The 27321-nt window shown below is 47.7% G+C and overlaps 2 protein-coding genes across 3 annotated transcripts in view; both read left to right on the top strand.

Moving 5' to 3' along the window:
* Positions 1-23472, top strand: part of atp6v1e1b (ATPase H+ transporting V1 subunit E1b) — a 37096-nt gene extending 13624 nt beyond the window's left edge. For both annotated transcript variants that reach the window (XM_084330753.1, XM_084330754.1), the window contains exons 8-10: positions 2481-2575; positions 9832-9919; positions 22738-23472. In XM_084330753.1, the coding sequence (XP_084186879.1) occupies positions 2481-2575; positions 9832-9919; positions 22738-22800 (246 nt within the window). In that variant the 3' untranslated portion in view covers positions 22801-23472. The remainder of the gene's footprint in view (positions 1-2480; positions 2576-9831; positions 9920-22737) is intronic.
* Positions 23473-23817: 345 nt separating this feature from the next.
* Positions 23818-27321, top strand: part of ada2b (adenosine deaminase 2b) — a 34711-nt gene continuing 31207 nt past the window's right edge. The window contains exon 1 of the mRNA XM_084330370.1: positions 23818-23912. The gene's annotated coding sequence lies outside the window, so the exon portion shown is untranslated. The remainder of the gene's footprint in view (positions 23913-27321) is intronic.

The following is a 27321-nucleotide window of genomic DNA, read 5'->3' as shown; positions in this document are numbered from 1 at the left end:
ACTTATATATCAACGTGTGCCCTATGTAGGCCTGCCACGATAACACATTTTGCTGGGCGATTAATTGCCCCCGAAAATATCGCGATAAGCGATATTATTGCGACCGGTTAGAGATTCTTTTTTTTTGAAATTTATTTCTCAAAACTTTTATTTTGAAGCCCACCGCTCCATCTTTTCCGGTTTTAGACTTTTATTTTGAAGCCCTCCGACCGGAGCGGAAGTATTGTTGTTATTATCCTAGCAGCATCTCGTCCGGTTCTGTGTTTTTGAGCTAATGATAAAACAAATGTTGAGATTGTTGGTGAGCAACTAACTTTAGGTTAGTTTTAACGTTAGCTACTAACGTTAGATGCAGCTACTACAGGCAATCAACGATGAGGAGGAAGCGTCAAAGCCGTATAGAATAGAATAGCCCTGTGGTGCGTAGGCACGGGAGCGCAACTCGATTACCTGTTATAATAAATGTATTCATGTTTAACTTGTCCCCGTGTCCAGTCCTTTGACTAGTCCCACCCGTTCATTGTAAACAATGATGCATGTAATTGTATTAACGTTATTCTGTGTTGTAGCTATGCTATACGTTGTATTTCGTTTGTTAGCTATTTAGCTAATGTTGGCATTGAATGAGCATCAACACTAGATCTTTAATCTTTATTTAGCAGTCCAGTTTCTCCGGGCAGTAGCGAGTAACTACTTGGGTCTAAAAATAGCTAACGTTACACTACAAAGAACGCTATTTGGTTAAAAGGAGCAACACTATTGAGAAATGTAGTTAAGCTATATGTGGCGTTGCTACTGCCCCACGGAGCTCCCGTGCTGTGCTCTGTAGTAAGGCCAGCGGCCCCCCACACGGAGAGTGACTGCCGAGGGGTACTGGACTGGTTCCGCCTCATTAAAACAAACGCGCAAATAGCAATTAATCGCGCCCGTCAAAATCATTGCATTAATTTTAATTATCGCGGCAATTAATCGATTTATTGCTTATCGCGGCAGGCCTAGCCCTATGTGTGTGTCTGTGTGTGTGTGTGATCAGGAAATAAGATAATCGATTTTTCAGCCCGCTTCTATAGCGTGCATAAGTACACATATACTATCGATAATCTAGCGTTTATTTGAAAACAATTCATAAATAGGCCGAAAAATGACTGTTTTGTGTATTCCAGTGTATTCCAGTAAAGGGCGTTTATCACAGAATCTTAATTTTTTTCTGGAACTTCCAAAAAACGAGCGTTTTTCAAAATGGTATAAAACGGAAATGAACCGATTTATAAATGTTTATTTTTATTTTTTTAATCCGTTTCGACAATGTTGACTGCAAACAAGTCATTGATAAGTGACGGCCATATTAGACACATAGCCATAATTTAAGATATAGTTTATGCATTCGCAAATATGAGAGCTCTGTCATTGAAGTGGGTGGTGGCACGCAACGGGGTTCCGGGGCACCGGAGGCGTGGCACTCAAAGTGTTAACAAGTGTTTGTATTGAGCCGTATTGTATTGTACCCATTCTGCAATCTGTTAAATAACGTTTTCATCCATTTATTCTACTAGCGTTAACGTTACTACGTTAATGTACGCTAGCCTCAAATGCTAACTATATAAATGGAAAATGCCAATCACATTAGCACGTAGCTAACACCATCAGAGATCTTTTTGTGAGACTAAACTCTCCGCTCTTGGTGGTAAATTGTGTTGATGTTGGTTTTGTTTCATCAACAAATGAGGCAGAACATACAGTGAATATATCTTTTTTTGTTTATTGCACTTTTATTGCACTTTGTTTCTTGCTGAAAAATAAATGCTATGTTGCTAAATGGCTCACGCGAGGTAATTTAAAGATGGTGGGTTTTCTGTTTTTGAGCAGGACGTGGAGCGACGCTTTTCAACCCTTCTGATTGGTTGAAAATGGCCTTCATGTTTGAACTACATCGCCACCTACTGCTTTGGCATTGTACTACATGTATATACATCACTCGGTGCAGAGTTTTAAACCAGTCGTGTGCAGGGGTGCAGTCGTGCACACACGCGGTTACACAGTGTGTTATTAGTAGGTCACTCAGGGCAGAAGTGCGCGCAATGATAAGTACCCGGCCGTTGTAGAAAGCTACCCGGCCGGCGGCCGGCACTTCTCACCTAGACTTTGCATAATAATAGGAACCTACGAGAAGGTGGGGGGCTGCTTGATCTCCATTGTTATGCATAATAATCATCTGTTCTGTGCGCAACTGAGGGAACATGTATGCGCGGGAGCGCACGTGCATGTGGCGTGTCACCAGTTCCCATATTACGACTGCACCACTGGTCGTGTGGACAGAGTTATTTTTTTTGGAATACTTTAAAAAAAAAAAAAAACAGTGTCAAAAATACCCGTGAACTGGGCCTAAGTTAACCATTGGCATCTCTACTGTGTGTGTGTGTGTGTGTTAAAACAGTATCTTGATTCAAATTGTTCTATTTTATTGAATTTCTTGGTGCCAGACATCCATCCAGAATACCATTCCCGTCTACAAAGCAGCTGTGAAGAACACCCTGGAGGTCCGCGTCGACCAGGGCAACGTCCTGTCCCCCGACCTGTGAGTATTAACCAGTCAACATCCTGTCCCCCGACCTGTGAGTATTAACCAGTCAACGTCCTGTCCCCGACCTGTGAGTATTAACCAGGGCAACGTCCTGTCCCCGACCTGTGATTATTAACCAGTCAACGTCCTGTCCCTCGACCTGTGAGTATTAACCAGTCAACGTCCTGTCCCCCGACCTGTGAGTATTAACCAGTCAACGTCCTGTCCCTCGACCTGTGAGTATTAACCAGTCAACGTCCTGTCCCCTGACCTGTGAGTATTAACCAGGCAACATCCTGTCCCCCGACCTGTGAGTATTAACCAGGGCAACGGCCTGTCCCCCGACCTGTGAGTATTAACCAGGCAACATCCTGTCCCCCGACCTGTGAGTATTAACCAGTCAACGTCCTGTCCCCCGACCTGTGAGTATTAACCAGTCAACGTCCTGTCCCCGACCTGTGAGTATTAACCAGTCAACGTCCTGTCCCCCGACCTGTGAGTATTAACCAGTCAACGTCCTGTCCCCGACCTGTGAGTATTAACCAGTCAACGTCCTGTCCCCCGACCTGTGAGTGTTAACCAGTCAACGTCCTGTCCCCGACCTGTGAGTGTTAACCAGTCAACGTCCTGTCCCCCGACCTGTGAGTATTAACCAGTCAACGTCCTGTCCCCCGACCTGTGAGTATTAACCAGTTAACGTCCTGTCCCCCGACCTGTGAGTGTTAACCAGTCAACGTCCTGTCCCCCGACCTGTGAGTGTTAACCAGTTAACGTCCTGTCCCCGACCTGTGAGTATTAACCAGTTAACGTCCTGTCCCCTGACCTGTGAGTATTAACCAGTCAACGTCCTGTCCCCGACCTGTGAGTATTAACCAGTTAACGTCCTGTCCCCTGACCTGTGAGTATTAACCAGTCAACGTCCTGTCCCCCGACCTGTGAGTATTAACCAGTCAACGTCCTGTCCCCTGACCTGTGAGTATTAACCAGTCAACGTCCTGTCCCCTGACCTGTGAGTATTAACCAGTCAACGTCCTGTCCCCGACCTGTGAGTGTTAACCAGTTAACGTCCTGTCCCCCGACCTGTGAGTATTAACCAGTTCTGTTCCGTATACGCTCTCGCTCGGCATCGCTCTCTGCACTATCTCGCATATGTGCACGCGCACTGAATAAAGACCACAAATGTACCTTTAATCCCAATATTCGTCTGACCACACTCCTATCAGCTTACCCATATAAGCAGGGGTGGGGCCACCCACTCGCCTCCTTCTCGCTTTCACCACAAGGAAGAAGTGCCTCGGTAGATCCCCACACTTGACACCATGATGGAAGAAAGGATTAGGAGCAGCTTTGGGAAACAAGGATACGTTGACATCATATCTTTATTTTCTCTCTCACTATTTTCGAGAAAATACGGCGATATTGTCTTCGTACTGGAGTGTCTGGAAGATGATGATCATTCTAAAAACCCTCCACCGGTTTTCGTATTGGGAGCATGCCGCTGCATGCTTCTCAACTGCAGTTCCTTGCTGTGTTTGTTGGGGTGAAACCTGTCAGGCCACAGCTGAACTGTCGGACGCGCCGCTGTTGTGAGAAGCGGTGGGTTTCAGGTTGGGTGAGTACTGTTGCTGGCGGGCTTCACTTGTCTGTTAGTGCTATGGGGGCTACTTGACAATGTTTATGGAAACCGGCCCCAGGCTAGGGTCCTTTGTTCAGCCACCTAGGCGACAGAAGGCCTTGGTCTGAAGACCATTGAATTTTTAAATAGTGGGCCGCGACCATTAACACTGGTGATCCCTGTGTGTTCTGGACGAGTGGATATCTCTCTGTCCCGTGTTTAAGCCCCTTCTTTCATATCCAAATGAGAGTATTCCTTCACGAGGAGATATGTGCATGGATGTGCGATAGCGGCAGATCCATGTTCAAGTCAGCTACACAGGCCAGTTTGGTATTGTGCTGATTCCGTCGGGTGTTGGTAAAATCACCGTTGTAAAGCAGTGTTGACATCTTGTTTCTCTTTTCTCTTAAAAAGTGAGGAGAGGTTCAGAACGGCGGCCTGTCTGGGTGAGTGTTATGTCATTGTATACATGTTCAGGTGATAGCTGCTTAGCTTACGGTTAGCCAGTCAGCTGTTAGCTGCTGCGTTAGCCTGCTTGGATCGCTGCATGGCCTACTTAGGTTGGGCCTACTGTTAGCCAGTCAGCTGTTAGCTGCGGCGCTAGCATGTCGTGATCACTAGGTAACGTTAGCTTGCTGCTATAGGCCAAGGCCTGGCGCGGGGTAGCTTTAGCTCCTCGCGCGCCGCCGCGAGCTCGCTTCTGGTCGCGTGCGCCGTTAGCTCGGCGTCTCGCGAGCAGGGGCAGTAGCGCCCGAACGGTTGGAGCGGCCGTTAGCTTAATGCTACTCTGTTGAACGTGCTTTGATTATAACATGTTTTACACTCTTGACTACGACGTCATCCTTGACAGGGGATGTTCGTCGACCCTGCCCTGAGCCTGGACGGGGATTGCGTCAACAAAGAGGACTGTAGCGACTGGTTGGAGCGACGTCGCTGCCCAGTTCGAGCAACACAGGATCGGCTGTGTTGTCTACGGGGTCTTGAGTCTGCTGCACTTCGCTGATCTACGTTCCGGGTAGGACAAGGTTTGACCAGACCTTATAACACAACACGTCTTCTGGTTTTACTTTTCTAAATGTTTTGTGAATAACGATGTTTTCCCAAAACGTGTGTTGCTGCAATGCATTTAGGATACGTCGCGAGTTATGTGTGAACTGTTTTTGTCACTGGCAGTTAGCTTCTCCGTGCAAATCGGGTTGTTGTTACAGATGTGACAATGATCTGGTTGTTGTGTGAGAAACATCATGGTGTTTATATGTACCGTGTACTCACAACTAAGGTAACTAACCTATGAAGCTATGCTTAGTGACAAGTGAGTAAAAGAATGTTCTTTTCTCAGCCTGTGATGACAATGAACAGTGTGTTCACATATTAACAGGTTTTCCTGTTTTAACTGGCCGTATTAAGGGTAAAATAAGAGGATTGTGTTTCCCCCCGGTTCCCTGGGGACTTTTTCATCCTCCTATCAGACATGTTGTGCACTAAATTGTGTCTTTTGTGTGGTAGGGATGCGATGTAACCCTTAGCTTGATTGCTGAGGTTGTGCTAAAACTGCTGGAGAAACTTTATTTTCCTAGAAGAAAAGATTGTTTGGTCGCTCTCGTGTGTGCTTAGCAAGGCCTGTGGCCGATACTAATCGAGAATTATGTATTCTCTCATTATGAAAAACGGCGTTCCTCTGTAGAGTGTTTTTGCCATTTTTTGTAGGTGATGATGGGTTGTGTGTGTCATGTGACCTACAACTGGGTTGGACTGGCCACAGAAGCACATGTGTATGTTGGACCGGGGCTCTTAGAGCCCTCTCTATTCTGTGTTTTTTCCTTAGTAAAAATCAGATAGCAGGTTAGCTCATGCGCTGTGTGGAGCTGTCAAACGCTTCATAGAGCTGACTATGACTGTCATATTCTCTTTTTGTCATTACATCGTATCATGGGTGTGGGGTCGTAAAGGGGTGAACTGGTAACCTTTCCTCTCCTTCTCGTTTCTGTCGGTCAGGGGTACACCCCCTGTCCTTCAAGGTTCCCGTCACGTGGCGGTTCGGCACGTTACGGGGGGGGTGGGGGGGGGGGGGGAGGGAGTTTCCTGGTCCCACGGCCTGGTATATTGGGCGTGTGCACCGCAGGAATTCCCCCGCCATAGAGTACGTCACCGTGCGCGTCTCTGTTGGTAGGACTTCCGTGTGCTGTTCAGGTCCATGTGATGGATCTGTTTCAGGGGGGTGGTCAGGGCTCCTCCTCACCAAGCGCCTATTCGGGCCTTCTGTGAGTTCGGACTCCTTCTTCCATGTGAGGGAGCCTCCATCGGAGTACAGAGCCTTCCTCCTCAGATTGTCAAAGTGAGTGGACCCTCTAGAAGGGTCCTATTCTATTGTATATGTATTCGATTCAATTCGATTATTGAGTGTGTATGGGTTCAGTGCCTCTTCCCCGGAGAGCCCTAAAACCAATTTTTTACATGGCTCAAGGTGCAATATATTCTTTTCAATCTGTACAGCTCGCGTGGGAAGTCTCTCTGGGGATCCCCGTCTCCTTCCTATGGGAGGGTGGTGGGATGTAAAAATGTGAAAATTTTTTACCCCCGGCTGTGTAGACTGGGATACATACTGTTGATGCTTCCTTCTTTTCTATTCAAAAAGTGTTGGAGTTAGGGAGTGTCACACCCCTCTTGTCGTTCCCCTGGGCGCCTTGGGGATTCAATGACAGGTCTAAATAGCCTGTTCATTGATGGGGGTGTGTCCCGACGCACGTATAGTGCTAGCTTGCTGTAAACAGGCGACTGACTGGCGCGCCTTGGTTGCTTGTGGTTAAAACGGCGTTTTTATAAAGCAACTGAGATGGGGGTTTTTCCTCTTCCGACGACCAAATCCCACGACCTGGGTTGGTTTTCGACGGATTCTCGTTCATGTCTGGGGGATGATGACGGAATGGATCTGAACATATGTAGAGGGGTCTCACGCCCTTGGGGTGGGCCACCAGGCGCGGTTCGCCCGAACGTCTGGGTGGCGCCTTCTTTTCATGTTAAGATCGACACGCATATCTGCCCTTTCTCCTGGAGTAGGCATGTCGGCGTGGTTAGGGCACGGGACTGGTTCTGGTCACGCTGGTCCGGATCAGTTGAACCCGTTGTCCGCCGGGGATGCAGATCTGCTGTTCTGGTACCCTGAGGGACTTGGGCTTTTTTCAGGGGGAAAAATGCCAGGTCGGTCCGGGTGTCACAGGGTTAAGCGCTATGGAGACCCTGGTTGGGTACGTTTTTACTCAGCACTGTCGTAATGGCTTACGGCCATGCCATCCTGTACACGCTCGATCTCGTCGGATCTCGGCCGCTACACAGGTTGGTCCTGGTTAGTACTTGGTTGGGAGACCGCCTGGGAATACCAAGTACGGTGTGCTTAGGGGCTGGTTCTCCATTCTTTTTCGCTCCTCTCTCACGCATGGCGAAGAGGGGCCTGTGGGGGTGGTTTTTGACCTCCTCTGGTGACCCTGTGCTTCCCGTACCGCCAGGCCCGGTCCGAAGTAATGTTTCGTCGACCCGTAGGCCTGGGTTAACCCTTTTTTGAAAACTGAAACACTTGTACTGCGGTATAGCCGGTGTGTTTTGGAGTTTTTTCTTGAGGGGTTATAGGAACAACCACCGCATTGGGTAACACCGAGGTGGTTGATTCCCTGGTGTGTTGGAGCAGTGTCAACTCCCGGGTTCACCGTTTGAGGGTGCCCCTGCACGTTCATGACGTCTGCCAATCGTGTCAGCCTTCTCTGCCTCGACCCCTCTGGGTGGGGGTTTTTATATGGAGGCTTGGTCATGCAACACCGCCAGCTTACGCTCCTTCCGCCGGGGCGGCTGTGTTCAGCTGTCCCCTCTGGCGCCTGTCTCGTCCGCAGTCTCCAGGCTAGGGTTAATAGCCTGTTGCCTGGTTTTTCCCCGGTGCGCTGCCTGCTTCCGTTGGTTAACCTTTTTTGTGTGCTTACGGCCATGCTGACTGCCTGTTGCAGGGTCAGTGTGCCAGGCGGTGTACTATTGGGGGGACGGGGCCCGCTCGGCTGAGGGGCCTTTGTCCGAATACGCTGGCGATGTGGGGGGCGGGGCACTACGTGCCCACCTGGTGGGGTCTTGATGCTGGCATCATGGACTTCTCCGGGCCCCCATTCCAGGGAGTCCAGCCCTTTTGGTGGGTCTGGGTCTTCCTTCGCGCTCCGCTGCTACGGCCTTGCCACGGGGTTGGGTTTGCCCTTGACCCCGTGATTCTGGGGGCAGTAACGAGGTTGTTCCTCCGTTCGTTCCCGGGTGGCATGCGGGTTGTGCGTGTGTGTAGTCGTGGGGTCAAGCCACGGTCTGCTCACCCTGTGCGTTGAGTTGCTTGAGTGCCTCTTCGCACGGTCTGGTCCGTCGCCCTCCCGTGAAGCCCCTAATAGGGGGGGTGCCCTCCATTAGGGTGGGTCGGGGGGGCTCGGCCCTCCCTGTTCTGATGGTTGTGGGGGGCTGTCAGCGGGGTGTATTTGTCGGCCGTTGGCTCTCGCTCGGCCTCCCTTGTGCAGAGAGCGATGCCGAGCGAGAGCGTATACGGAACAGAACGTTAGGTTATGACTATAACCAAGTTCTGTTAGTATAGCGACGCTCGGCATCCGACGCCGCTGCAGCCTTTGACCTCGCCTTGTGGCGAAAGCTTGGGAAGGAGGCGAGTGGGTGGCCCCACCCCTGCTTATATGGGTAAGCTGATAGGGGTGTGGTCAGACGAATATTGGGATTAAAGGTACATTTGTGGTCTTTATTCAGTGCGCGTGCACATATGCGAGATAGTGCAGAGAGCGATGCTGAGCGTCGCTATACTAACAGAACTTGGTTATAGTCATAACCTAACGTTAATGTCCTGTCCCCCGACCTGTGAGTATTAACCAGTCAAGTTCATAAAGTCCTCATTATTCCTCATTAAAGAATTCTATAACTCACAGGGTTCGCACAAGGTCCTTGAAGTGCTTAAAGTGCTTGGTTTTTTCTAGGCCTGGAATTCCTTGAAAACAGCCAATTTTTTAACAAGGTGCTTAAAAACCCCTTGAAATTCAAATCAACCATTCGCATTGAACGTTCATCCATGATAAAATAGTTTTGAATCAAGAAATAATTTTTTTTAATTTAAAGTGTAAGTAATTGTCGGAAATTGGTTTTAAGCCATACATATTGGATCAGATTTTTTTTCCTATAAAAAAAACTGCATTTAAAAGTGAATTGTATCCTTTTTTAAATGCCAAAATGAAAAATAGTGCTTAGAAAAGTACTTGAAATTCCTTGAATTTCATTTTGCAATGTCTGTGGGAACCCTGAACTCAATAACCCCTTGAAGGCCCCTCTCCGTTCTGGCCCAGGTAGGAGAGCAGTGTGTTAAGTCTGCCACCATGTCCTCAATATGCACAGGGAAAGGAGTAAACCCAGCAGCTACGACCTCATTGTATTTATTGTATTATGCTGCCCCTAGTGGTTGATATTTTGATGGTATCTCCAAAGATGTTCTCTGACATCACAGATTGGGGTGGGGCAGACTGTGCAGCAGAATGAAAATATCAACCACTAGGGGGCAGCAAAATTACCATGTGTTTAGTTGCTCCTTTAAGGGATTCTACAGTGGCTCTGACCTGGTCTTGTGTTTTGTGTCTGTCTTCAGGTCTGGGGGCATTGAGGTCTACAACGGTGATGGGAAGATCAAGGTGTCTAACACCCTAGAGAGCAGACTGGACCTCATGGCTCAACAGGTAAACGACAGGGTGATGGATTCAAGATTCAAGAGATTTATTCATCACATACATACACGAGACATGTAGTGAAATGAAGGTGGCCATGCCCGCCTTGATTGTGCAAAAAAATAAATACAAATAATAATAATAGAATCAAATAGAATAGATAATAAAATAGACATGATAAAAGGTACTAAGATTGATTGATTGATTGATTGATTGATTGATTGATTGATTGATTGAAAACTTTAATGGGTACAGTACAGCTCAATACACACAATTGTTACAGGGATGCAGACCAGAGAGAGACTTTCATCTTGTTTACATCAGGGTCCCCCATTTTCAATTCATAATGACTTTTATGACATACACAACATACAGATATTCAAATATAATAATCTAATCTAATCATCTAGTCTAATCTAATCATGACATTTATGACATACATGACATACAGATATACAGTACTGTTACATTTGTGACATACAAAATATGCAAATATACAGTACTGTTAAACAGATCAGTAGATATATACACACAAGGGGGAGGGAACTGTACATTAGGAGGGGGTGGGTGGGAGGGGGATTCAGACATTTACGGGGGCCAGTTTCAAATACAATATTAAAATACAATACAATGCTAAACTTACAAATGAAAGGTAATCCAATCCACTTTATTTATAAAGCACATTTAAAACAACAAAGTTGACCAAAGTGCTGTACAAGTCCATAACATAAGATAAAACATAAAACATAAAAAAATTGAATAAAAGCGCACAATAAAAACAGTACAATGTGTCACATAAAAAGGCCAGTCTCTCAAAAACGGTTTAAAAAACAAAAGCCAGAGCAAATAAATGTGTTTTGAGGCGTGATTTAAACACCTGCAGAGTGGGGGCCTGCCTAACATGCAGTGGCAGCTCATTCCAGAGCTTTGGGGCTGCCACTGCAAAAGCACGGTCCCCCCTAAGCTTCAGCCTGGAGTTTGGAACGGCCAAGAGGAGCTGGTCAGAGGACCTGAGGGACCTTGGGGGAACATAGGGTTCCAGCAGGTCCGAGAGGTAGCCCGGTGCCAAGCCGTTCAAACATTTAAAAACAAACAGTAAAACCTTAAAATCAATCCTAAAACGCACAGGAAGCCAGTGGAGGGCAGCCAGCACAGGGGAAATGTGCTCCCGCTTTCGTGTTCCCGTCAGCAGACGGGCAGCGGCGTTTTGCACCAACTGCAAACGAGAGAGGGAGGCCTGACTGACGCCCACGTACAGGGCATTACAGTAATCAAGGCGAGAGGTCATAAAAGCATGGATAACCGTTTAAAAAACGGAACGGGATAAAAAAGGTTTGACCTTGGACAGCCTCCTAAGTTGGAAAAAACTCTTTCCCACCACAGCATTGATCTGCTTGTCCAACTTTAGGTCACAATCAAATTTTACCCCTAGGTTGGTGACTGTTGGCTTTACAAAAAGCCCAAGAGGGCCCAAGTCACCAGGAGGAGACACATTGCTGGGACCAAACACCATGACCTCTGTTTTACTGTCATTGAGACAGAGACAGTTTGATGCCAGCCATGCCTTAACATCGTCAAGGCATGCTAATAGTGGTTTTACCGGGTTTCTAGTGTTTCTTTTTAATGGCATGTAAATCTGGCTGTCATCTGCGTAGCAGTGAAAGAAGACGCCATGCTTTCGAAGTATAGGCCCTAAGGGGAGCAGATACAACACAAATAAAATTGGCCCGAGAATTGAGCCCTGGGGAACCCCGCAGGGGAGAGGTGCTGTGGAGGATACAGCATCGCCCAGGCTAACACAAAAGCTTCTCTCAGACAAATATGATCTAAAAAACTCCAGGACTTGGCCTTTAATGCCAACCCAGTGCTCCAAACGGGAGAGCAGAATATTGTGATCCACTGTGTCGAAGGCAGCAGTGAGATCTAAAAGTACGAGGATAAGGGAGTCACCAGAGTCAGTGGCCAGAAGGATATCATTAAAAACTCTTAAAAGTGCAGTCTCAGTACTGTGCAGTGCTCTAAAACCGGATTGGAAAACCTCCAGAATGCCATGTGTGTCAAGGAAAGACATTAATTGGACAAGTACAATTTTTTCCAATATTTTGGATAAAAACGGAAGCTTGGAGATAGGCCTGAAATTAGAGAGGACAGAGGCGTCCAGGTTAGGCTTTTTAATAAGCGGTTGCACCACAGCATGTTTAAAATGTACAGGTATATCACCTGCAAGGCTGTGTAATGAGTCCTATATACACTGTAACTGAGGGGTACAATTCCCTGACTGTATTACTAGATATGATACTTACTACCACTACCTTTGTACTTAATATTCGGCCACCCAGTACACGGCATAAATATATTATCATAAACACTCTCACGTAGATGAAACGGATCCAACACAAATGTACGAAGTCGAAGTATGCGTTTATTACTACACAGCAATGGTGTGTAGAGCAAGCACGTAATTACTTAATTACATTTATGAATTGAAATAGTATGCACTTTTATGGCAAAGAGTATTCGTCGGTATATCAATAGAGAATGTCCAATCTCTGATGGCGCAGGTGGTAAATATACGACCTGGAATAGTTAAGGAATAACAGCAATGATACTTTAATGATTATATACTAGATACACTAAGGGGGGGTTAATCCGGTCGCTTGTAAGCCGACAGGAGTAGGAGGGGGGGGGGGGGGTAGAATCCGGCTGCCTCGTCCGGCCAAGGGTATCCCAGGTGAACCCACTGTAGTGCCGTTCAATGCGCCGGCGATCCTTGGACCACAGATGAAAGCAGGTGGACTCTTTGTGGGCCGGCTCTCTCCGGTCCACGGGGGAGAGACGTGAAGCGACCTCGTCTTGCAGAGCGTCTCCTCACCTTGCGTCCTCTCCAGGGGGGGGGGTTCCAACACACGGCAGTGTCGGGGGTCTTTATCCATGGAATAATCAAAGTATACAAAGCATAATCCGTGCCTGGGAAGGCGGGCTGTCGTCGGTAGAATAATCCGGTATACAGGTCCACTCGCTCGTCGGCTCTGGGGCTCCTCGGGTGCAGCTTCACATGGGTTCAACCACCCTGGGTAAGCAGCCAGTTCTCTGCCCGAAACGATGGGGTACTGACTACGGTAGTATTCTCACCGCACGAAGCACTATATATTAACAGACTATTATTAGCTTAATAGACTACGTCCAACTCGACGATATAGTGCCAAATATGACTATTCAAATATTAATATACACGATGTCTCAATACCGATGGTAGGCGAACTTGGCCTTACTCCCACACGTGGCGTCGCGGGGAGGCTTTACGTCTGTGACTCTATTGGAGGGTAAGAAACTGGACTGAAAAGGAAGTCCTACTTTAGTAGCGCAGTATATATACGCACTATGAACAAATAGTCCCATTAGTGGTGCGGTAGCCAGATTCCTACGCGGAACTAGGACTTGTTCGTACATGTGGAGCGGTACGTTTGAACTGGGTCTGAGGGGTATGGCAGCCTGGCACCAAGGTCTCGACCAATAGTAGAATGGAGACTATTATGGGATGTTCAGTAGGCTAGAATGGATATTCAATGCATATTGTACAAGGAATATACAAGGGATATCAGGGAATATTAGAGAATATACAAATACAATTAAATATATATATATAAATAAATATATATATTTGGTTTAATCTGGCCCTTCACAACAGCCACCCCCTGATTGGTCCCAGACCTAATCAGTTAAACGGAGACAGATTAATCGCGTTGTCTATTTACACATAAGGGTTTGCTGTAGGGGTCAGTCAACTTCACAAAGTCATAGGGTTGTAGGGTCATGGTCATCATCGATTGTGTCTGGGAGTCGAGGCAGTTCTATGAGCCTCGCCACGGGACGGGTGTAAGTGCGACCCTGGACGAGCACTTCAGCTGCTCGGACCTTGCCGTCGGCACCGGTGATCACTTTGCTTACGCGGCCGGCCGGCCACATAGCTCTGGGCAGTGATTGATCAATAATCATGACGACTGTTCCTTCTGTCAAATTGTCTCTCTCCTTTACCCACTTCTGGCGGGTCTGTAGAGACGGTAGGTAGTGCAGTAGGAAACTGTTCCAAAACTTGTCGGCTAATACTTGGCTGTACCTCCACATTCGTCGGCCGTTCGCTTCTTCAGGCCGGTACATTGTCTGGGGTAATGCAGGATCTAGCCGCCCCATCAGGAGTGTGTTGGGGGTAACTGGGTCGATATCCGCCACATCACTGGAGACATATCCGAGGGGCTTCGAGTTAAGTACTCCCTCAATCTCCGTGAGGACTGTCATTAGGACTTCTTCCGCCACAGTCTGGGCCCCAAGTACTGCGTACAGGGCTGTCTTTATGGAGCGCACTTCTCGTTCCCAAGTGCCACCGAAGTGGGGTGCGTTTGGGGGGTTGAATTGGAAATCAACCTGTGCTGGAGCGAGGTGGGTCTTAAGTTCTGGGCCCATAGCTTGGAAGCTCTCTCTCAGCTCTCTTTCGCCGCCTTTGAAGTTTGTCCCATGATCGGACAATAGGGTAGACGGTCTTCCTTTCCGTGATGTGAATCTTCGGAAGGCCATAAGGAATGAGTCTGTGCTCATGGTCGGGAGAAGCTCGATGTGTATCGCTCTGGTGGTCATGCATTTGAATACAATACCCCACCGCTTCTCGGTTCCTCTTCCTTTCTTTATGTGTAGCGGGCCAAAGCAGTCCATACCCGTTGAGTGGAATGGCTTGTCACCGATTCGGAGGCGACATGGAGGAAGGTCAGCCATCCTTGGTATGCTGGGCTGCGCGCGCCCCTTGCGGCAGTCTAGACATGTTCGCTGGAAGCGTCGTACCGCCTCTCTTCCTTGTAGGATCCAGTAACGACGTCTGATTTCCGCGAAGACTCTTTCTGCTCCTGCGTGATGTACATCCTCATCGTATTTCTTTATAATCAGCTCTGTGACCTTGTGTCGGCTGTTCAATACGATCGGGTATTTAATGTCATCCGGTAGATTGGGGGCTCTGCGTAGGCGACCACCCACTCTGATGAGGGTATGAGCGTCGCTCTCAGGGGCCAGATGAATTAATCTGCTGTCGGATGGGACGGGCTTTCCTCCCTGTAGACAGGCCAATTCATCGGGGAACGAGTCTCTCTGGGCTCGCTGCAGTAGAAGCAATTCTGCTTCCTCGTAGTTAGCTGCTGACATATCAGCGGGGGACTTGCACTCCGGGTGGTACCGCAGGAATGTTCTTTGTTGTGCACTCTCTATGGACGTGCAATCGTCTATGTTAGGGTCGGTGGAGGCTACGGTGCTCAATCCACAGAACACAGGCTTCTTATTTTCCACCTCCTCTGGACTTGCTTCCCTCGGGATAGGCATGGGCCACTGTCCTTCCGGGAGTCTTAGGAATGCGGGGCCGTCACTGTAGACATTGCGACGGGTGAGGTCATCCAGGGGGATCCCCCGGGTGATGACGTCAGCTGGGTTCTGTTTTGTATCAACGTAGCGCCACTCTGTTTCTCCGGTTAACTCTTCGGTTAAGTCTTGAATCTCGGTGACTCTGACTCCCACGAAGACTTTGTACTTGCATGAGTCCGATTTGATCCAGGCGAGTACCGTCGTGGAATCTGACCACAGGATTGTTCTAGACACCGGTATGGTGAGCTCACGTTGGATGAGCGTGGCTAGGTGCGCTCCGGCTAGGGCTGCGCAGAGCTCTAGACGTGGGATAGATTGTTGCTTGCGTGGGGCTATTCTCGAGCGGGCGAGGACAAATGCTGTGTAGATCTCTCCCCCCTGGTCTTGGGCCCGTAAGTAGGCTACTGATCCGTATGCGACCTCTGAGGCGTCACTGAAGACGTGTAAGTCCATTTTACATGTCTCTGGCCTCACCGTGGGTGGGAAGTAGCTTCGGCGCATATTAACGCCTGGGAGTGAGTGGAGCTCCATCTCCCACTCTCTCCAGGTGGATGCAAGGTGTGCGGGAATGGGGTCGTCCCAGCCCTGGTCCTTGTCCCACAATGCTCGTACAATCATTTTTGCCCTGGTGGTGTACGGTAGAATACATCCTAGCGGGTCATATTGTCGGGCGAGTGTTGTGTACACACTCCGTCTGGTGGTCGGCGCCGCCGCCGGCCTTCCCTGCTCTGTAGTCAGGGGCTTGTGTCTGTAGTGAAGCGAATCTGTTTTGAATCGCCACACCAATCCCAGGGTCATCTCCTGGGCTTCTCCCGGGATTGTAGCCATCCAGGTCTCGCTGCTGGCTGCCTTGTCCTCGGAGGAGAGGCTGCGCAGTACTCGCGGATCGCTGCTGGCCCACTGCCTGAGATCAAAGCCGCCTTTGATCAATGAGGCGCGGAGTTTAATCAGGAGAGCCTCGGCTTCTTCTTGGGTTGAAAGGCTTTGTAGACAGTTGTCTACGTAGAAGCTGTTCTTTACGCTGTGTCGGACCTCTTCGTCCGCTGCTGGGTCCTCTGCTACATGTTTCTGTAGTGCAAATGTAGCACAGCAGGGGCTGCACGTCGTTCCGAAGGGGAGGACTTCCCATTGGTAGATGGCTGGGTGCTCATCTCCTGGCTTCTCTCTCCATAGGAACCGTAACAGGGGCTTGTCCGCCTCTACTAATCTCACCTGCAGGAACATTCCTTTAATGTCCCCGCTGATGGCCACCTTTTCCTGGCGGAAGCGGAGTAGAACGCCGAGTAGGGAGGGGCCGAGTGTGGGACCGGGCAGTAACTCTTTATTTAGATTTTGGGATCCGATCTGGTAGCTGCAGTTAAATACTATGCGGTCTTTACCGTTGTGATGGACCTTGTGGTGGGGCACGTACCACGATTCAGTGGTCTGGTCAGCCTCTTTAATGTCCATCTTTGTGACGTGTCCCGCTGTGATGAGCTTCTCAATCTCAGCGCGGTATACACTCTCTTGGGCGGGGTTCTTGGCTAAGCGCCGCTCCGTGTTCAGCAGGTACCGTTCTGTGGCGTCTGTCTTGGCGTGGAAAGTAGGCATTCCTTCTCGCCGCAGGAGTGGCGTGGCGTATCTCAACACGCCGTTGACCGGGACTCTCTTGGTCCCTGTCTCGAGGAGGTGAATGGCGTAAATGTCATCTTTAGAGCGAATGTCTTTCTTTCCGTTCTTAAAGGGCATTTGTTCCAAGGTCCATAGCCGCTCTACGTGTTGCAGGAGTGCGGTTTCTCCCTCTGTGACTCGGGAGTGGAGACATCTAGTGGCTGTACTTCGGTTGAGAGATTTGGCGAGCGGGCCTTGGAGAGTCCATCCCAAACGGGTCTCGACTGCTGCAGGACAGCCTCGGGGTCCGGTATGAACCCGGTCTATCGGGACAATGAGGTCTGCATGGTCGGAGCCTATCAACAGGGTCGGCATAGCATTGTCTATGAGCGGGATCGGTAACTTGCGCAGATGTGCATATTTCTCCATCAGCTTGGCGACGGGGTATGTGTACCGCGACAGTCCTATTTCTTGGCTGGTGAAAGCGTCTGTAATCTGGTACCGTCGCTCAGGCTGGCCGCTTGCTGCGATAGAGAATGAGACATTCTCGCCCTTTATCGTCTTCAAATCTCGTCTTATTGTCCGAATTGTCATTTGGGTTTCGCTTCCCCGCAGCCCTAGCTGGGCCGCAGCGGAGGCGAGCAGCAGGGTCTTCTCTGACCCGTCATCGAGGACGGCGTAAGTGTCCAGGACTTTATTCTGGTAGCTTAGTGTCACACGCACTACTTTTAGGAGTACTCGGGCTCCACTGCTGCTGGCGGGATCGATGTACATGACGCTCGCTTTGCGGCTGGATGGTGCGGGTGAAGGGCGCCGTCTGTTACTGTCGTGAAGTATGTCCAGATGGGCTCCATCGCACTTGGTGCACCTTTTCTTTAAGCGGCATTCGGCTGCCATGTGTGAGCGCGCACAGCGAAAACAGCGCTTGTTGGACTTTATCCATTGACCTGCTTCCTCCGCGTTCAGCTTGGGGAAGGAGTCACATTGCGCTAGCCAGTGTTCTTTCTCACAGTAGGGGCACACTATCTTCCACTTCTCCGTTCTGGAGGGGGTACTGTGGCTCCTGCTGCTCGGTACTGACTCCGATTGGTGCATCACAGTCACCGATCTTCTTCCATCATTTAGTCGTCTGGTTCCTTCTCTGGAGCCAGGGGTGCTCCGTCCGAATGTATCTAGCCGTAGGCTGCTGACTTCTCTCGCCAGGAAGTCTGCTAGATCGAGGAGGTTCGGTTCGGGGCCATTCGGGTCTCTGTGGTCCCTCTGCCGCCTAAAGCGCTCCTGACGAGCGGGCGGCAGCTTCTCCAGAATCCTTTCCACATTTGAGTTGGCGTAAAGTTCATGCCTCCCCTTCTCTCTTTGCGCTCCCAACATCCCTACCAGGGACTGCACTCTGATGGACAGGTCGTCCAGTGCTCGATTGTCTATTGCTGGGGGTAAGCGGTCGATGTGTCGGATCTCCTGGATCACGTAATCCCATATGCGCCCATACCTCTGGTCCAATGCTACCAGCGCTGCTGTGTATGGGGTGGTGGAAGTCGCGTAGGCGAGCGCTATATTATGTGCGCGGGGTACCTTTAAGTGCTTCAGTAGGATGGCGTATTTGTGGCGTTCATCCAATACATCCACCAACATGGTCTCCAGACACATGCGGAGTTCTGTATACTGGGCCCGGTTCTCTTGGGTGAAGTCGGGTACCATAGGCGTGCCAATGTATGACGCTGACTGTGGATACATCGGCGAGCGTTGGGGGAGAGGCCTCCTAGGCGAGTCTCCTCCCGCTCCTTGGTATGGGCTGGTACCGGCAGTGTACCATGGCCCGCTTGTCCAGGTGCTGTTCCTCGGTGCGGGTCGTGCGTCGTGCTCACCCGTGTATAGAGTCGGGGGTCTGTAGCGCAGCTCCGCGGGGGTATAGCCTGGGCTGTACCGGACCTCCTGGTCCGGTAGAGTACTGTGCTGTCTTCGGGCGTGGTTCTCCTCCTCTTCCTCTTCGTCTTCAGTTAGGTCATCCAGTGCTTGTAGTCTCTGGTTTAGCCTCTCCACACGATATGCTGCTCCTTCCCGGTTGCTAGGTCTCGCTTGGACCGGTGGGGGGAGGTGGTCTGTGGGGGGTATAGACCTCGTCTGTTGGTCAAGTTCAGGGTTGTTTACTCGGCTAGGGGATGCCGCCCTGGAGGTGTGTCTAGACGAGTTCCTGGAGCCTCTGGCGGAGGGAGAGGGTGTTGTCCGTCTGATCAGCTGTTCTATTAGTTGCGACTGCTGTCTGTCGCGCGCTGCGTCCCGTTGAGCACCGGCTCGTTCTCGGGCCACATTCTCTTCCATCTGAATGCGTCTTATTTCTAGACGTATCTGCTCGTGTTCGCTTCGCTGCTGGATCTGCAGTCGGTCGCGTTCAGCAGCGGCGTTCAGGCTGATGAGGAAGGCCTGCTGTAGGGTCCTCTCTGCCTCGCTGGGAGAAGGCGGTTGTATAGGGGAGCCTTCCCTCGGGGTACTCCTTGCGGAGCCTTGGAGCTCTATCTCCACGGTGCTCTCCCCGTCTTCTTCCGTGCCGAGTTCTCTCTCGGTAGCGTTGTATTCCTCCCGGGACTCATCGGGGACTACTTCTTCAGTACTGGCGGGGTGTGAAGTCATGTCTGGTTCCCACTGGTCCCCACCGTGAACTTGGTCAGTTACATTAGAGCCCGTAGGGGCCTCTATGGTCGGGGTAGTCTGGGCGTTGGGGTTAGACATACTTTTACTTTCTAGTTTTACCGCGTTTACTGTTAGTAGAAGACTAGGTTGTTGACTGACAGCGTAAGCCTCTAAGTACTGAGGGAGCCGTCGTTCGCGCTGCGGGCGTTGGTTAGGAGGATCGTTTCGTGGAGTGTTCATCATAGGCCATTTCAATATTAATAACACTATATTAATATTACACTAATTACCCTCCGGCTCGAAGGACCAATTGTAACTGAGGGGTACAATTCCCTGACTGTATTACTAGATATGATACTTACTACCACTACCTTTGTACTTAATATTCGGCCACCCAGTACACGGCATAAATATATTATCATAAACACTCTCACGTAGATGAAACGGATCCAACACAAATGTACGAAGTCGAAGTATGCGTTTATTACTACACAGCAATGGTGTGTAGAGCAAGCACGTAATTACTTAATTACATTTATGAATTGAAATAGTATGCACTTTTATGGCAAAGAGTATTCGTCGGTATATCAATAGAGAATGTCCAATCTCTGATGGCGCAGGTGGTAAATATACGACCTGGAATAGTTAAGGAATAACAGCAATGATACTTTAATGATTATATACTAGATACACTAAGGGGGGGTTAATCCGGTCGCTTGTAAGCCGACAGGAGTAGGAGGGGGGGGGGGGTAGAATCCGGCTGCCTCGTCCGGCCAAGTGTATCCCAGGTGAACCCACTGTAGTGCCGTTCAATGCGCCGGCGATCCTTGGACCACAGATGAAAGCAGGTGGACTCTTTGTGGGCCGGCTCTCTCCGGTCCACGGGGGAGAGACGTGAAGCGACCTCGTCTTGCAGAGCGTCTCCTCACCTTGCGTCCTCTCCAGGGGGGGGGGTTCCAACACACGGCAGTGTCGGGGGTCTTTATCCATGGAATAATCAAAGTATACAAAGCATAATCCGTGCCTGGGAAGGCGGGCTGTCGTCGGTAGAATAATCCGGTATACAGGTCCACTCGCTCGTCGGCTCTGGGGCTCCTCGGGTGCAGCTTCACATGGGTTCAACCACCCTGGGTAAGCAGCCAGTTCTCTGCCCGAAACGATGGGGTACTGACTACGGTAGTATTCTCACCGCACGAAGCACTATATATTAACAGACTATTATTAGCTTAATAGACTACGTCCAACTCGACGATATAGTGCCAAATATGACTATTCAAATATTAATATACACGATGTCTCAATACCGATGGTAGGCGAACTTGGCCTTACTCCCACACGTGGCGTCGCGGGGAGGCTTTACGTCTGTGACTCTATTGGAGGGTAAGAAACTGGACTGAAAAGGAAGTCCTACTTTAGTAGCGCAGTATATATACGCACTATGAACAAATAGTCCCATTAGTGGTGCGGTAGCCAGATTCCTACGCGGAACTAGGACTTGTTCGTACATGTGGAGCGGTACGTTTGAACTGGGTCTGAGGGGTATGGCAGCCTGGCACCAAGGTCTCGACCAATAGTAGAATGGAGACTATTATGGGATGTTCAGTAGGCTAGAATGGATATTCAATGCATATTGTACAAGGAATATACAAGGGATATCAGGGAATATTAGAGAATATACAAATACAATTAAATATATATATATAAATAAATATATATATTCGGTTTAATCTGGCCCTTCACAACATACACTACTATACAATATAGTATACAATATACAGTTATGCTATATGTAACTATACTACCTGATAGGGCACGGAGGTTGCTATGGACACCACTTGCTTAGGGCCGCCATTTTAGGGATGCACATAATGCACTTTTCCCCTTTTGTTAGTGATGAACAATTCTTAGAAAGGCAAAGACCTTGATATATACTTTATTTTCATTTTCATAATTTCACTGAGGTGTATAAATGTATTACTTTTTCTCTTCAAAGTCAATAACTCTCCAATCAAATTAATTTGTATAAAACGGTTTATAATACCTGGTGAGATTATGAGCATAATTCATCAGCTCTATTTTATTTGGTGGTGTGTTCCTTTTAAAATCTAAATCAAGCTGGTAGAGTGGTCCTGAGAACTGTAGGGATTTGTATCTGACTAGGGATGGCCCGATGCCACCTTTTCACAGCCGATATCGAGTACTAAAGCAAAGTATCATCCGTAACCGAGTACCAATCCTATCCATCAGTCTTACTAAACAGTATAGACTAGGACCATCGGTTTGATGTATGTTACTATACAAAAATGTATGTTTTTGTATAGTATAGTTACATATAGCACAACTGTATATTGTATAGTAGTGTATATAGGACTCATTACCTTTAATTTGTAAGCTTAGCATTGTATAGTATTTTATCTTAGTACCTTTTATCATGTCTATCTATTATCTATTCTATTTTATTCTATTATAAAAAAAAAAATGCACAATCAAGGCGGGCATGGCCACCTTCATTTCACTACATGTCTCGTGTATGTTGTGACTTATAAATCTCTTGAATCTTGACTGAACAGTATAGACTAGAACCATCGGTTTGACTGAACAGTATGATACAGACGCTACAATTTCAGCCTAATATCGCACCAATATCGGTATCGCCATTATTTTCTCAGACCGCTATGAATGCATGTCAATCAGCAGACAAATAACTAATCCACTATCATATATTTTAAAACACGAAAAATGGTTAATAAAAACATCTTGAGTAAAGTAATAAAATGTTTGAGAAACCGCTGTGTGCATGTGTGTGCGTGCGTGTGTGTGTGTGCGCGCGCTCTTACAACCAAATTAAGTTACACTTGTGTTTCAGGCCTTTCATTTGGCTGTGAGAACTCAACATTAAATGGCTCCACAAAGTCGGAACCCCAATTAATGTCTATGGAGAAACCCCTGATTTTGACATTGCACATAATTCTTAAAAATGTGTGTGGCATCATTCCCCCTTTATTACAGTTTAAAATACATACACATCATACAGTATAAAGAACCATCTCATGGGCTTAGTTTGTGTCGCACTGCTTCAAAATGATATTTTAGTTTTGAGTTATATAATGATACAAGACAAAAATCTGAAAAGTGATTTTCAAATGATTTGTTCTGAACCATTTTTTTTTACACCGTTCAGCTTTTAACCACGAGTCCTTCTGTGTACCCAGATGATGCCGGAGATCCGAGTCGCTCTATTCGGCGTCAACCCGAACCGCAAGTTCCTGGACTGAGCCTCTCTCTCTCCCTTGTCTTAAAAAAGAGAGGAGTTCTCCTTTTTTGATTTTGTATTTTTGTCGTGTAAAATATTTCATTCCTGTGTCTGAAAAGGCACTGTATGTTGTCGTGTGACCTATCGCTGTCTTTTCTCTGTGCATCGGGCGTGATGGAAGTGCAACTTCCCAGATATGAGTAGGAGGATCTTTGGCACAGTATTAATGGCTGGTTTACTCGGCTGCTTCCGTCCCGAGGGTCTCCAGTTTACATTGCTTGGTCGGGTACAATGGGATTGCATTCAGACACTTATTGGATCAGTGCTCACGATGGAAGAGAACCGCTATCGCGCGCAGTTCTTCCCAATTTGATTAGCCTCCACCTGATAAACGCACTGAAAAGTCGCATGAATCATTGTCTCTGCTGTAGCTATCTGATTCCACCCAAGCACAGAGAAGTTCAAGGAGAAAAAAAAACATTCAAGGTTATCTATGTCCTTATTACGTTTTAATTTATTGATGTTACATACATCTACTTATACATTTTAGTGTCATGAATTAGAAGAGCGAGTGATTCCAAAGGCTTATCAAGATGATTAAATTATATGTATGTATGGTTGTGTTTGTTTGTTTTGTTTGTTTTTTGATCGTGTCTTTGTGTGGAACGGTTATATTGTGAAAATGTAGAACATAATAAAAATATAAACCATTAATACCTCTCCTCTGCCCTGTTTGACTTCCGCAATGTGTGCATTTATGATGATTCACTCCCACATAATGTATTATTTGTAATGGGAGTTATTGGGTAAAAGTAGCTATTCATGCTTCTCCTTTTAGTTAATCACATGGGCCATTGTTAGAAAAGAATTACGCAATTATCCAATGGCTCGATGTATTCTGCTGACTTCTGCTTTATTAAGAAGTTTTCCCACAATCACAATCTTGGCAGCAAGGCCGATAGCTGACCCGGCTACAGAGGGGTGATTCGTGGGAAAACAATCACACACACTATGCAAAAAGTTTGACGGTCAAACATGTGTTGTCTGTTTAGCAGTCATGTGTTGTCTGTTTAGCAGTCAACGTAGAGGCTAGAGGAGTGGAAAACTGCTTTTGGACGAGCGGTGAACTGAACGGTAGGACCCACACCACGACTACAAGCTTTTAGTGTAGAGCGAGGTATCATTTTCTCGTTGATCAGCATCTGAACATTCTAGGAATGTTTTTCATACTGGTTCAGATAAGAGTCATGGTATGTTTTTATTAAGTTTCACTATGTAGAAGACTGTTCTCTTGAGCAAAGCTGAAGGTTTACAAAGAGTCTCTTCATTTCCCCAAATCAATATCTTCTAAATTGGGACAAATCCTTTTTCACCTTCTATGGAAGAACTAAATTGTTCAAATTAATTGGATAAAGAGTTTCCTTCAGATTGAGATTATTTTATTGTCACAGCTTTTAAAAATGTACATACATTTTTCCAGGCTCAACCGTAGTAGATTTGTAAACATGGTATACAACGTATAATCTATACAAACTATACTAACTATAATTAAATTTAAAACTATAAACTAAACTAACTCATTGCACCTTACCCTAAATTGTACCTCATCCCAGTTCTGCATTGTACTGTATTGTAACTGTTAAAAAAAAATTCTACTCTATTGTATATATGTATATTGACTGAACATTTTTGTTTACGTACTTTTGACTTTCTATTTTTTACTTTATGTTTATCTAGCACACTCAGGAGCATAACAGAAAAAAGCATTTCATATAAAAGTATTATGTATTTTTTTGTATGACAACTAATAAAGAAACTTGAACTATAGACTAAACATAATACACAACGTATATTCTATCTACATACTATACAATACAAGGTATATCTCAGCAGCAGTGTGTGCGTGTAATAAGTGTGCATGTGTGGTGTGTAAGTCATTAAGGTGCTTGTGTGTGTGTGTGCTCATGTGTGATCATTTAGAGTCTGTTTGCCCGGTGGAAGTAGCTGTTCAGTGTTCTTTTGGAGACTGTGGTACCGTCTGCCAGACGGCATGAGCTCAAACAGTTTGTGGTTCGGATGTAAGGGGTCTTTCAGGATCCTGTGTGCCTTGCACTAATCTCAGTGATGTGAACTCCGAGGAACTTGAAGCTGTCAACCCTCTCCACTGCGACCCTGTTGATGTGGATGTAGGCCTGTCCCCGACTAAGGATTTGTATAGTTGACTTTGATTGGCTTGATTTAATTTGCCCCCCCCCCCCCCCCCCCCCCCCGAATGCAATTTATTTTTATTATAAATATTATATATATATATATATATTTTTTTTTATCATTCCATTTGGGCTGTGGGGGGTGCTTAATGTCTGAACGAGTCGACTGAAGGCTTCTTGTCCTCTGCAAAAGCATGCAATTGGTCCACTGATGGATACATCTTAATATTTGTCTAGTCTAGTGTGTTCATTAGACGGGGAAATCCTCTTTCAGTGCCTCTGTGCCCATTTTCTTAGGCAGTTAGACTCGCTGGTATGCGCACCATTAGCGTTAGCCTCACCTCTAGGCCTCTTTGCTTTTGGAAAGAATGATGAAAAAAATATATATTATATAATATATATATACTGTATAATCTTTTATTTTTTGCATTCGACTAAGAGGTTGGCAGTCGACTATGGCTCCTTTCGATCGATTAGTCGACTATTCGACTAGTCGAGGTCAGCCCTATGTGGATGGGGTCATGCTCCACTTCTCCCTGCCTGTAGTCGATGATCAGCTCCTTGGTCTTGTCAACGTTGGGAGTGAAGTTGCTTCCCTGGCACCACTTTGCCAGGTTCTCTACTCCTGTAGGCTGATTTGTCACCGTTGGTGATCATCAGTCCCATCACCGCTGTGTCGTCGGGGAACTTGATCACCAAGTTGGAGCTGTGTGTGGCTACACAGTCGTGGACTCGTGGGTGTGTACAGGGAGCAGAGGAGGGGCTCAGGACGCAGCCCTGAGAGTTAGGTTGGAATGTTATCCCCAATCATAGTATATCTTCAGAAAAGTGGGGGTTCTCAATTTGTTCTCAAAACATGTCCCTATTCTGTTGGAAAATGTCCAGTAAAACTGGCTAACTTTCATAAACAAGTTCTTCTAGTACATTTACATTCAGCTAACGCTTTTATCCAAAGCGACTTACAAGTTTTGTACAACAAGACAGCAGGAAGGGTACAACTATATCAGCTGAGTAACAATGTTCATCAAAGTGTTGAGTGCTACAGTGTAGGTTAGTATATTAGGACAAGTGCATGACAGTAAGGTTAGTTAGGGTTAGAGTTATTTATTTATTTTGTCATTTCAGATAATGATTGAAGAAGTGCGTCTTTAGTCGACGGCGAAATATTAGACGGGTTTCTAGTATACTTTTTCTCCCAACAATTGTATTTTATGGAATAATACCTATTGTTATGGTTTGTAACCGACCCCAATCGCACAACACAAGACAGGTATGAGAGTAAGCCAAGAACTGGGCATTTATTGAATACAACAGAAAAGCGGCACTGTCCCTTTAAGGGAGAACACAAAATACTGGAAAAACAAGAACTTGGGAAAAATAGGCACTGTGCCTTTAAGAGGCGAGCAGGCTAAGGGGCTAAGGCTAAAGGACAGGGCCAGGGCAAGGACAGGGCAGGAAACGGGGCAACGGAGAGGGGAACAGGGACAGAGGCCCGCGGAGGCGGGCTGGAGACAGGGACAGAGAGAAACAGGGTTAAGGCCTTGGACAGGGCGAGGGTCAGAGCTGCTTACAGGGATGGAGTAGGAGCGCGCAGGCTAGACGTCTGGAGGAGAGCGCAATCTGGCGCGGGGTCTGGAGTGGTGCGCGTCTGCTTGGAGAACGCGCCGGTTCGGAGAGCGCATCTGGCGCGGGGTCTGGAGTGGTGCGCGTCTGCTTGGAGAACGCGCCGGTTCGGAGAGCGCATCTGGCGCGGGGTCTGGAGTGGTGCGCGTCTGCTTGGAGAACGCGCCGGTTCGGAGAGCGCATCTGGCGCGGGGTCTGGAGTGGTGCGCGTCTGCTTGGAGAACGCGCCGGTTCGGAGAGCGCATCTGGCGCGGGGTCTGGAGTGGTGCGCGTCTGCTTGGAGAACGCGCCGGTTCGGAGAGCGCATCTGGCGCGGGGTCTGGAGTGGAACACTGGAATACCTCCCGTAGAGAATTAGAGAGCGCAGTACTGTGTCCCACTCCAGGCAAACGGCGACAGGTGGCGAAGGCTTGCACCTCGTCTCACGCCGGAGATGAAACAGCATTCAGAATACAGAAACAGAAACTCCCGTAGGAGCCTACAGATAGAGAACCTCCCGTAGGAGTTTGCAGATAGAGATATGATACGGAACGACCCGACGAGGACTGGGGGGGAGATCGAGCTATTTAAAGCCCACTGGGGCGCTAATTAGAACACACATCAGGTGCGTGATGGTAATTGATACTTGACTAGAAGTGTGTGTTCGGCACGGACCAATCAAACACATAATGACAGGTAGTCCAAGGGTGTGGGCTGCTGAAGAGCAGACGAGA

The sequence above is a fragment of the Notolepis coatsorum genome (genome assembly GCF_963971535.1).
Source record: "Notolepis coatsorum genome assembly, chromosome: 15".
In the NCBI taxonomy this organism is placed as follows: Eukaryota; Metazoa; Chordata; class Actinopteri; order Aulopiformes; family Paralepididae; genus Notolepis; species Notolepis coatsorum.
This window is presented reverse-complemented; position numbering and strand designations above follow the sequence as displayed.